At 48.3% G+C, this 12,305-nt stretch overlaps 1 protein-coding gene across 1 annotated transcript in view; it reads left to right on the top strand.

The window, feature by feature from the left end:
• Positions 1–4,022: 4,022 nt before the first annotated feature.
• Positions 4,023–12,305, top strand: part of tubg1 (tubulin, gamma 1) — a 73,705-nt gene continuing 65,422 nt past the window's right edge. The window contains exon 1 of the mRNA XM_070864062.1: positions 4,023–4,238. Within this exon, the coding sequence (XP_070720163.1) occupies positions 4,157–4,238 (82 nt within the window). The 5' untranslated portion in view covers positions 4,023–4,156. The remainder of the gene's footprint in view (positions 4,239–12,305) is intronic.

Here is a 12,305-nt window from a genome sequence, read left to right as displayed (position 1 = left end):
AGGAGAGAGACGGGAGGGGGGGGGGGAGGAGAGAGACGGGAGGGGGGGGGAGGAGAGAGACGGGGGGGGGGAGGGGGGAGGGGAGGAGACGGGGGGGGGGGAAGGAGAGAGACGGGGGGGGGAAGGAGAGAGACGGGGGGGGGGGGGGAAGGAGAGAGACGGGGGGGGGGGGGGGAAGGAGAGAGACGGGGGGGGGGGGGGGGAAGGAGAGAGACGGGAGAGAGACGGGGGGGGGGGGGGGGGAAGGAGAGAGACGGGAGAGAGACGGGGGGGGGGGGAGGAGAGAGAGACGGGGGGGGGAGGAGAGAGACGGGGGTGGGGGGGGGGAGAGGAGAGAGAGAAATGGGGCAGGGGGGGTGGGAGGAGGATAAAGACAGTTCGGGGTGGGAAGGGCCCCTCTGCCCGCACCGGGCGTCTCCCCGGTCCCTCACACCTCGCGGCTCGGCGGCGCCCGCCGCCCACGTCCCCTGGCCCCCCGCTCACCAGAAGCCGGCGTTGGCGCCCAGGTGCAGTAGCAGGCTGTGCAGCGGCCTATCCCACACCAGTACGCTCTGCCAGTAGGTCAGCACCGGTTCGTACGGCCCCAGGACGCCCAGTAGATGCTGCTGCCGGAGCTGGTGCTCGGGGTCTGGGTCTGGGGCCGAGGCCGGGGTCCGCTCGCCGCCCTCAGGCCCCGCCGCCGCCGCCGCCATCTTGGTGCCCGCTGCCTAGCACTGAATATTCATCAGGTGACATGAATATCAATGTGAAAACATGAATATCAATGTAACTCATGAATATTAATCAGCAAGCATAAATAGCAATAAATAAACATGGCAACAGTCGGCAGCATTTGTGGAGAGAATCATTTGAGTTGGGAAACATTTGGCCAGGATAGTGGCCTGTCTCTCCGCACATCCTGCCCCTATTCCCAGCACTCCCTCACTGCCCCATTGCACACCCGCAATGTCTGTCAGTATTGATGGTGTGGCGGCTTCCCCCGGGCCCCAGGGGTATAAGCAAGTAAGGAGTAGTAGGCCATTCAGTCCTTCGAGCCTGCTCCGCCATTCAATATCATGGCTGATCTTCTACCTCAACTCCACTTTCCTGCACTGTTTCCATATCCCTTGATTCCCTTAATATCCAAAAATCTATCGCTCTCTGTTTGAATATACTCAACAAGTGACCTCTAGAGTAGAGAATTCTAAAGATTCACCAACCCATGAATGAAGAAATCTCTCATCTCAGTCCTAAATGGCCAACCCCTTATTCTAGATAAGGGGTCGGCCCTTGTTCTAGAATCCCCAGCCAGAGGAAACATCCTCCCTGCATCTACCCTGTCAAGCCCTGTAAGAATTGTATATGTTTCAATGAGATTACCTCATTCTTCTAAACTCCAGAGAATATAAGCCCAGTCTGCTCAATCTCTCCTCCATATAGAATTAGAAACATAGAAACATTGAAAATATGTGCAGGAGTAGGCTATTCGGCCCTTCGAGCCTGCACCACCATTCAATAAGATCATGGCTGATCATTCCCTCAGTACCCCTTTCCTGCTTTCTCTCCATACACCTTGATCCCTTTAGCCATAAGGGCCATATCTAACTCCCTTTTGAATACATCCAATGAACTGGCATCAACAACTCTCTCCAGTAGGGAATTCCACAGGTTAACAACTCTCTGAGTGAAGAAGTTTCTCCTCATCTCAGTCCTAAATGGCCTACCCCTTATCCTAAGACTGTGACCCCTGGTTCTGGACTTCCCCAACATCGGGAACATTCTAACCTGTCCCGTCCCATCAGAATCTTATATGTTTCTATGAGATCCCCTCTCATCCTTCTAAACTCCAGTGTATAAAGCCCAGTTGATCCAGTCTCTCCTCATATGTCAGTCCCGCCATCCCGGGAATCAGTCTGGTGAACTTTCGCTGCACTCCATCAATAGCAAGAACATCCTTCCTCAGATTAGGAGACCAAAACTGAACACAATATTCCAGGTGAATTCCTTCAATTCCTCAATTCCTTCATCTAAATCATTGATGTATATTGCACTAAGCCCTGCGGCACTCCACTAGTCACTGCCATTCTGAAAAGGACCCGTTTATCCCGACTCTCTGCTTCCTGTCTGCCAAACCAGTTCTCTATGCACGTCAGTACATTACCCCCAATACCATGTGCTTTGATTTTGCACACCAATCTCTTGTGTGGGACCTTGTCAAAAGTCTTTTGAAAGTCCAAATACACCACATCCACTGGTTCTCCCTTGTTACTCTACTAGTTACATCCTCAAAACATTCTCGAAGATTTGTCAAGCATGATTTCCCTTTCATAAATCCATGCTGACTTGGACCGATCCTGTCACTGTTTTCCAAATGCACTGCTATTTCATCTTTAATAACTGATTCCAACATTTTCCCCACTACTGATGTCAGGCTAACTGGTCTATAATTACCCGTGTTCTCTCTCCCTCCTTTTTTAAACAGTGGTGTTACATTAGCTACCCTCTAGTCCATAGGAACTGATCCAGAGTTGATAGACTGTTGGAAAATGATCACCAATGCGTCCACTATTTCTATGGCCACTTCCTTAAGTACTCTGGGATGCAGACTATCAGGCCCCGGGGATTTATCGGCCTTCAATCCCATCAATTTCCCTAACACAATTTCCCGCTTTATAAAGATATCCTTCAGTTCCTCCTTCTCACTCGACCCTCGGTCCCCTAGTATTTCCGGAAGGTTATTTGTGTCTTCCTTCATGAAAACAGAACCAAAGTATTTGTTCAATTGGTCCGCTATTTCTTTGGCCATAAAGGGAATGCAACAGATTGCAACCGACTGATTCCTGGGATGGGGGGATTGTCCTCTGAGGAGAGATTGAGCAGACTAGACCTATATTCTCTGGAGTTTTGAAGAATGAGGTGATTTCATTGAAACATATACAATTCTTACAGGGCTTGACAGGGTAGATGCAGTGAGGATGTTTCCTCTGGCTGGGGAGTCTAGAATTGCAGTAAGACGTATTTACTCTTATACTCAAATCCTCTTGTAATAAAGACCAACGTACCATTTGCTTTCTTAATTGCTTGCTGTACCTGCATGTTAACTTTCAGTGATTCGTGTACAAGGACACCCAGGTCCCTCTGAATACCAACACTTCTCAATCTCTCACCATTTAAAAAATATTCTGCTTTTCTATTTTTCCTACCGAAGTGGATAACTTCACATTTCTCCACATTATATTCCATTTGCCGTGTTCTTGCCCACTCACTTAGCCTGTCTATATCCCCTTGAAGCCTCTTTACATCCTCCTCACAACTTACATTCCCACCTAGTTTTGCATCATCAGCAAACTTGGATATATTACATTTAATCCCCTCATCTAAATCATTGATATAGATTGTGAATAGCTGGAGCTCATACACCAATCCCTGCGGTACCCCACTAGTTACAGCCTACCAACACAAAAATGACAGGTTTATTCCTACTCTCTGTTTTCTGTCCATTAACTAATCCTCAATCCATGCTAGTATATTACTCCCCCCTCTTGTGTGGCACCTTATCAAATGTCTTCTGAAAATCCAAATACACCACATCCACTGGGATCTCGGATACAAATGCACAAATCACTAAACGTTGCGACACAGGTTAGCAAGGCCATAAAAAAAGCACAACAAGCACTAGAGTTTATTTCTAGAGGTATAGAATTGAAAAGTAGGGAAGTTATACCAACCCTGTATCGAACCTTGGTACAGTTCTGCGTACAGTTCTGGTCGTTGTGTTATAAAAGGGATGTAGCGGCATTGGAGAGGTTGCGGAGAAGATTTACAAGAACGATACCAGAAATGCGAGGGTATACATATCAGGAAATGAACAGGCTGGGTCTCTTTTCCCTTGAAAAAAAGGCTCAGGGGTGACCTAATAGAGATCTTTAAAATTGTGAAAGGTTTTGATAAAAGTGGATAGAGAGAGAATGTTTCCACTTGTGGGGAAGAGCAAAACTAGAGGCCATCAATATAAGACCGTCACCAAGAAATCCAATGGGAAATTCAGGGGAAAGCTCTTTACCCAGAGAGGGGTGAGAATGTGGAACTGTTCCTACGCCGTATATACGATGTAATCCAGCCACTCCGGATTGACCGAGTTGCGGTTCCGGCCGCGCAGCAGTTGGTCTCACTGCGCATGCTCGGAGCGGTGGCGGGAGGAGCGGCGGCGATGCCTCGGGAAATAATCACACTGCAGCTCGGCCAGTGCGGCAACCAGAGTAAGGCCGGGCGGGGGGTCGGGGAGCCGGGGGGGTAAAAGGCCGGTGGGGAGGAGGGTCGCACTCAGCGATGTGACCGAGTGGTCGCTGCTTTGCTCAGTTGGAAGCGGCCTTCGGGCGCACAGGCTCCCCGGGCCTCGGCGCAAGCCCTCGCTGCTGGGCAAAGCGACTGAACCTCAGCGTCACGTTATATTTATAAAGCGGCTTTAGGGCAGGAACACGGGCCTAAAGGAAGTGCAGGCGATAATACTGAGCGGCATGTTGGTCAAAGTGGAAGCAGAATCGTAAATAAAGAGTAGATGGCGAGGCAGGATTCAGACAGTTGGAGGCATAGAATAACGGTGGGTGCAAAGGGGAGAGGGCAACAGCATCTCCTGAAGGCAGGATGGAGGGGAGGGTACCGGGAGTGTTGCAGTAAACAAGTCTAGAGATGGCAAAAGCACCAGGACACCAGAGTTGAGCACAGTCTGATTCAACCTGAGATAGTGATCAGGGACGGAGATGGAGTCTGTTGGGAAGGTATGAAATAGGCCGTCTTAGTGATGGAGCTGGTCGGTGCAGCCCCCGGCCTACGAGCACCATCGGAGCAGGCCAGGGAGCGGAAGGAGCAACGTGTCGGCCTGGCCCAGCAGTCTGCACGAGCCCCTGGCCTGCGAGCACCATTGGAGCAGGCCGGGGAGTGGCGTGGCGGCCCACCACTCCAGGGAGCAGCACGTGTTGGAGCAGGAGGGCGATGGCAGTGAAGAGTGATGTCATCAAGACCCAGGTCGTTGATTGGAAAGTAGGCAGGTACAGCAGGAGCGGCGAAGTCAGGGCGTAGGAGCGGCGAGAGATTGTAGAGGGACATGATCGGGGCCCAGGAGAGGCGAGGGCCCAGGGGCAGCACAGGCCAGCCCACACTACGATATGTGTACACACTAGGTCCGTGTAGCAGAGCAGGTCTCAAGTCGTCCTTGTTAACCCTTGCCACTGGACCAAGACCTAGCTCTGGCAAGCCCGTGTGGTGGCTGGTGTGCAACGGTCACCGCACGTTACAAAAAAATCCAAATACAGGCATCTTCCACCCTTCAAGATTTAGTTCGGACCTGAAATTTTAGGTCCATCATTGAAACACTTGTGAACTTTTTGACGTGGAAGCAAGTCATCATCAATTCGAGGAACTGCCTATAATGTGGTGTTGAAAGCACATCTCGGGGTCAAATGTGACATCAAGGATGCAAACGGCCTGGTTCAGCCTCAGACAGTTAACGGGGAGAGGGATGGAGTCGGTGTCTAGGGAACGGAGCTTGTGGCGGGGATCAGTCGTGAACAGTTGTGGACAATTAAACAAGTAACGGGAGGATGAGGCTCCATGAATATTCCCATCCTCAATTATAGCGGAGCCCAGCACGCAAGTGCAATAGACAAGGCTGAAGCGTTTGCAACCATTTTCAGCCAGAAGTGTCAAGTGGATGATCCATATTGTCCTCCTCCTGATGTCACCACCCATCACAGAAGCCAGTTTTCAGCCAATCTGATTTACTCCATTTGAGATCAAGAAACGGCTGAGCGCACTGGATACAGCAAAGACTATGGGCCCTGACAACATCCCAGTTGTCATGCTGAAAACCTGTGCTCCAGAACTAGCCGAGCTGCACCACCATAGCTACAGCACTGGCATCTAGCCAACCATGTGGAAAACTACCCAGCTATGTCCTGTTCGCAAAAAGCAAGACAACTCCAATCCAGCCAATTACCGCCTCATCAGCAAAGTGACGGAAGGTGTCATCGACAGTGGTATCAAGTGGCACTTACTCACCAATAATCTGCGTTCCACCAGGACCACTTGGCTTCAGACCTCAATACAGCCCTGGTCCAAACATGGACAAATGAGCTGAAATCCAGAGGTGAGGTGAGAGTGACTGCACTTGACATCAAGTCTACATTTCACTGAGGGCGGCATCAAAGAGCCCGAGTAAAATTGAATGAGGGAAAACTCTCCACTGGCAGGAGTCATACCTAGCACAATGGAAGATGGTTATGATTGTTGGAAGTCAATCAAGTCAGCTCCAGAACATCACTGCAGGAGTTCCTCAGGGCAGTGTCCTGGGCCCAACCATCTTCAGCTGCTTCATCAATGATCTTCCCTCCATCATAAGGTCAGAAGTGCGGATGTTCGCTGATTGCGCAGTGTTCAGTTCCATTCGCAACTCATTCCATAATGAAGGAGTCCCTACCTGAATGCATCAAGACCTGGAGGGCTTTCAGGCTTTGGCTGATGAGTAGCAAGTAACATTCATGCCACACAAGTGCCAGGCAATGGCTATCTCCAACAAGTGAGATTCTAACCATCTCTCCTTGACATTCAATGACATTGCCATCGCCGAATCCCCCACCATCAGCATCCTGGGGGTCACCATTGACCAGAAACTTAACTGCACCAGCCACATAAATACTGTGGCTACAAGAGCCGGTCAGAGGCTGGGTATTCTGTGACGAGTGTCTCATCTCCTGACTCCCCAAAGCCTTTCCACCATCTACAAGGCACAAGTCAGGAGTGTGATGGAATACTCTCCACTTGCCTAGATGAATGCAGCTCCGACAACACTCAAAAAAGTCGACACCATCCAGGACAAAGCAGCCCGCTTGACCGGCACCCCATCCACCACCGTGGCTGCAGTTTGTACCATCTAAAAAGTGCACTGCAGCAACTTGCCAAGGCTTCTTCGGCAGCACCTCCCAAACCAACAAACTCTTACCACCTAGGAGGTCAAAGGCAGCAGGTGCATGGGAACACCACCACCTCCAAGTTGCACACCATCCTGACTTGGAAATATGTCGGCGTTCCTTCATAGCTGGGTCAAAATCCTGGAACCCCCTCCCAAACAGCACTGTGGGAGCACCTTCACCACATGGACTGCAGCGACTCAAGAAGACGGTTCACCACCACCTTCTCGAGGGCTATTAGGATGGGCAATAAATGCTGGCTTTGCCAGCGACGCCCACATCCCAGGAACAAATTTTTTTTTAAGTCTAGGGATTGTCAGAAATTGTTAAAATATCACACCGGAGTCTTGTTACAAAAATCAGGCCTATGGTGTAAGAAGAAATGTAGTAGCACAGTTAGAAAGTGAGTTAGACAGACAGAATACAAAAGGTTAGAGGAGAAGTGATGTTGCTCCGATTTGAATAGGTTTGGAGGTGATGTAAGCCAGGGTCAGTGCTGGGTCCACTTTGTTCTTTGGACTTGGATGATTTGTACTTGGGCATAGGGAGCACACTTTCAAAATTTGCTGACAGCACAAAAGTAAGAAGTTTGGTAAACAGCGATGAGGTCTGCAAAAGGCTTCCTGAGTACATGGAATTTAGCAGAATGGGAAGACTGATGTTAGATACAGTTTAACGTGGGACATTGTGAGGTGATGGGTTTTAGGAGCAAAACCAGCAATGGAAAGATGTTGAATGGTGTCGAGAACAGATAGGTCTGAGAGGGCAAATAGATAATTCATTCCCTGAAGCTAGACAAAGCTATGAAAAAGCCAGTAGCATTTTGGGGTTTGTAAATAGATTGCAAGAGTATAGAGGTAGTGATACATTTTACAAGGCTAGTAGAGTACTTGTGCAGATTCAGGGACACTGTCATGAACCTAAGATAAGAATTAGGAGTCGGCCTTTTGGCTCTCGAGCCTGCCCTGCCATTCAATAAGATAAGATCATGGCTGATCTGATCTTGGCCTCAACTCCATTTTCCTGCCCGCTCCCCATAATCCTCGACTTCCCTGTAGTTCAAAAATCGGTCTGTCTACGCATTGAATATATTCAATGGCTCAGCCTCCGCAGCTCTCTGGGGTAGAGAATTCCAAAGATTCACGACCTTCTGAGAGAAGAAATTCATCCTCCTCGCCATCTTAAATGGCCGACCCCTTATTCTGAAACTGCTCCCCAGTTCTAGATTCCCCCACGAGGAGGAACATCTTCTTGACATCGTAACTGTCCACCCCCTCAATCTTTTATGTTTCAATAAGATCACCTCATTCTTCTAAACTCCAATGTGTACAGGCCCAACCTGCTCAATCTTTCCCCATAAGACAACCCTTGCATTGGAGGTAGTTCAGAGAAGGTTTACTAGGTTGATTCCTGAGATGAAAGTATATCCTTAAATAAGGAGACCAAAACTGACAATGTGCTCTCATCATAGACAGTCCCTTAAAACGAGGATGACTTGCTTCAACGCCAAAAAGGGATGAGTTCCCAGGTGTTACAATGAAGGACCTAATATTCCAGATCCCGAATTACATGTTGAAGGGTGGAAGATGCCTGTGCGTGGATTTTTTTAACGTGTGGTGGCTGTTGCACATCAGCCACCACACGGGCTTGACAGAGCTAAGTCTTGGTCCAGTGGCAAGGATTAACCAAGACGACTGGAGACCAGCTCTGCTGCACGGACCCAGTGCGCGCACACATCGCAGCGCAGGCTGGCCCGTGCTGTCCCTGGGCCCGTACTCGCGCATCTCCTGGGCCCCGATCACGTCGCTCTACGAACTCTTGCCTCTCCTTCGCCCAGAGGGTAGCAGGACTGACCTCACCAACGCCCAAAGTTGTAGCAAGACTGCCCTGCTTTTATACTCCATCTCCCTTGCAATAACTTTTTATGTTTCATGTACGAGGTAACCCAGATCCTTCTGTACTGCAGCATTCTGTAGTCTTCATTTACATAATCTGCTTTTCTATTCTTCCTACCAAAGTAGATAACCTCACATTTTCCCACATTATACTCCATCTGCCAAATTTTTGCCCACTCACTGAGCCTGTCTATGTCCATTTGCAGACTCTTTTTGTCCTCACAACTTGCTTTCCCACCTATTTTTGTATCATCAGCAAATTTGGCTACAGTACACTCAGTCCTGTCATCCAAGTCATTAATGTAGATTGTAAATCATAGGATTATAGAAATTTACAGCACGGAAGGAGGCCATTTCAGCCCATCGTATCTGTGCCAGCCGACCAAGAGCTATCCAGCTTAATCCCACTTTCCAGCTCTGGGTCCGTAGCCCTGTAGGTCACAGCACTTTAAGTGCACATCCAAGTACTGTTTAAATGTGGTGAGGGTTTCTGCCTCTACCACCATTTCAGGCAGTGAGTTCCAGACCCCCATCACTCTCTGGGTGAAACGATTTCCCCTCATATCTCCTCTAAGCCCCCACTCCATTACTTTAAATTTATGCCCCCTGGTTGTTGACCCCTCTGCCAAGGGAAACAGGTCCTTCCTATCCACTCTATCCAGACCCCTCATAATTTTATACACCTCAATTAGGTCTCTCCTCAGCCTCCTCTGTTCCAAAAAAAATAGTCCCAGCATCTCCAATCTTTCCTCATAGCCAAAATTATCCAGTCCAAGCAACATTCTTGTAAATCTCCTCTGCACCCTTTCCAGAGCAATCACATCTTTCCTATAATGTGATCAGAACTGCAAACAGTACTCCAGTTGTGGCCTAACCAGTGTTTTATACAGTTTAAGCATAACCTCTTTGCTTTTGTATTCCATGCCTCGACTAATAAAGGCATATATTCCATATGCCTTCTTAACCACCTTATCTACCTGGCCTGCGACCTTCAGGGATCTGTGGACCTGCATTCCAAGGACCATTTGTTCCTCTACACTTTTCAGTGTCGTACTAGTTAATGTGTGTTCCCCTGCCTTGTTAGATCTCCCCAAATGCATTACCTCACACTTCTCCGGATTGAATTCCATTTGCCACTGTTCTGCCCACCTGACCAGTTCATTGATAGCTTCCTGCAGTCCACAGCTTTCTTCTGTATTATCATCCATACAGCCTATTTTAGTGTCATCTGCAAACTTCTTAACCCCCCAACATTTAAGTCCAAGTCATTGATATATACCACAAAAAGCAAGGACCCAGCACTGAGCCCTGTGGTAACCTATTGGATATAGCCTTCTAGTCACAAAAACACCCATCAACCATTACCCTCTGCTTCCTGCCTTTGAGCCAATTTTGGATCCAACTTTGGATCCAACTTGCCACTTTGCCCTGCATCCTATGGGCTTTTACTTTCGTGACCAGTCTGCCATGTGGGACATTATCCAAAGCTTTGCTAAATTCCTTATACACTACATCATATGCACTGCTCTCATCGACCCTCCTGGTTACCTCCTCTCAAAATTCAATCACGTTAGTCAGACACGACCTTCCCTCGACAAATCCATGCTGACTGTCCTTGATTAATCCATGTCTTTCCAAATGAAAATTTATCCTGTCCCTCAGGATTTTTTCCAATAATTTTCCCACCACACATGTTAGGCTGACTGGCCTGTAATTACTCGGTCTATCCCTTTCTCCCTTTTTAAACAAAGGTACCGCATTAGCAGTCCGCCAGTCCTCTGGCACCACACCTGTAGCCGGAGAGGATTGGAAAATTATGGTCAGAGCCTCTGCTATTTCCTCTTTTGCTTCTCTTGACAGCCTGCGATACATTTCATCCAGGCCTGGGGATTTATCCACTTTCAAAGCTGCTAAGCCCCTTAATATTCCCCTCTCACTATGTTTATCTCGTCTAATATTTCACACTCCTCCTCCCTGATTGCAAAGTCTGCATCGCCCCTCTCTTTTGTGAAAACCACGTCTTCCGCCTCCACACACAGATTTCCTTTATGGTCTCTAATAGGCCCCACTCTTTCTCTAGTTATCCTCTTGCTCTTAATGTATTTATAAAACATCTTTTGGTTTTCCCTGATTTTACTTGCCAACATTCTTTCATGCTCTCTCTTTGCTTTCTTGATATCTTTTTTAATTGCACCCCTGCACTTCTTACACTCCTCTGGAGTTTCTGCAATGTTGAGTTCTCTGCATCTGTCTTGAGCTTCCCTTTTCTTCTTTATTTTACCCTGTATGTCCCTTGACATCTAGGGGGCTCTAGATTTGTAAGTGCCACCCTTTTTTTAAAGGGAACATACTTGCTCTGTACCCTCAGGATCTCCTTGAATGCTCCTTGAATCCTCCACTACTCTGACACTGATTTACCATCGAGTAGCTGTTTCCAGTCTACTTTGGTCAAATCCCATCTCAGCTCAGCAAAATTGGCTTTACCCCAATTGAGAACTTTTATTCCAGGTCCCCCTTTGTCCTTTTCCATAACTACCCTAAATCTTACTGAATTATGATCGCTAGCACTAAAATGCTCTCCCACTGATGCCCCTTCCCCCCGCCCCTCTTCATTCCCCAAAACCAAGTCCAGAACCGCCCCCTCCCGTGGACTCATTACATAATGGCTAAAGACGTTCTGAATGCATTTTAGGAATTCTGCACCCTCTGTACCATTCACACTACCTTTTTCCCAGTTAATATTAGGGTAGTTGAAATCCTTCACTATTACGGCTCTATAGTTTTTGCACTTTGCAGCAATTTGCCCACATACTTATTCTTCTATCTCCCTCTGACTGCTTGGGGGTCTATAGTACATGGCCAGTAGTGTGATCGCCCCTTTTTTGTTCTTTAATTCAACCCATATGGCCTCGTTTGATGACCCCTCTAACATATCACTTCTCACGCTGTAATTGTTTCTTTAATCAATACTGCGACCACCCTCTCCTTTTTTACCCCCTCTCTATCCCGTCTGAAAACCCTGTAACCAGGAATATTGAGCTGCCATGCCTGCCCTTTCAGCCATGTCTCAGTAATAGCTATAACATCGTACTCCCAAGTGTCAATCAGGGCTCTCAGCTCATCTGCCTTATTCCCTATACTCCTTGCATTGAAGTATATACCATTTAGTGGTGCCAAACTCCCTTGTCTATTTTCCAGACCTTGTTTCCTCTGTCTTCCAAATTCACTTTCTACTTCTATTTCTCTGCTACCCAATTCCAGCTTTGCTTCTCTCCCCACAGAATCAATTCCCCTGTTCCCATCCCCCTGCCAAGCTAGTTTAAACCCTCCCTAACGGCACTAGCAAAACCTCCTGCGAGGATACTGGTCCCGGCTCTCTCGAGGTGCAACCTGCCCGGCTTGTACAGATCCCACCTCCCCCAGAAACGGTCCCAATGCCTCAGGAATCTAAAGCCCCTCCCGCCTG

This window comes from Pristiophorus japonicus, chromosome 21 (genome assembly GCF_044704955.1).
Source record: "Pristiophorus japonicus isolate sPriJap1 chromosome 21, sPriJap1.hap1, whole genome shotgun sequence".
NCBI lineage: Eukaryota > Metazoa > Chordata > Chondrichthyes > Pristiophoridae > Pristiophorus > Pristiophorus japonicus.
This window is presented reverse-complemented; position numbering and strand designations above follow the sequence as displayed.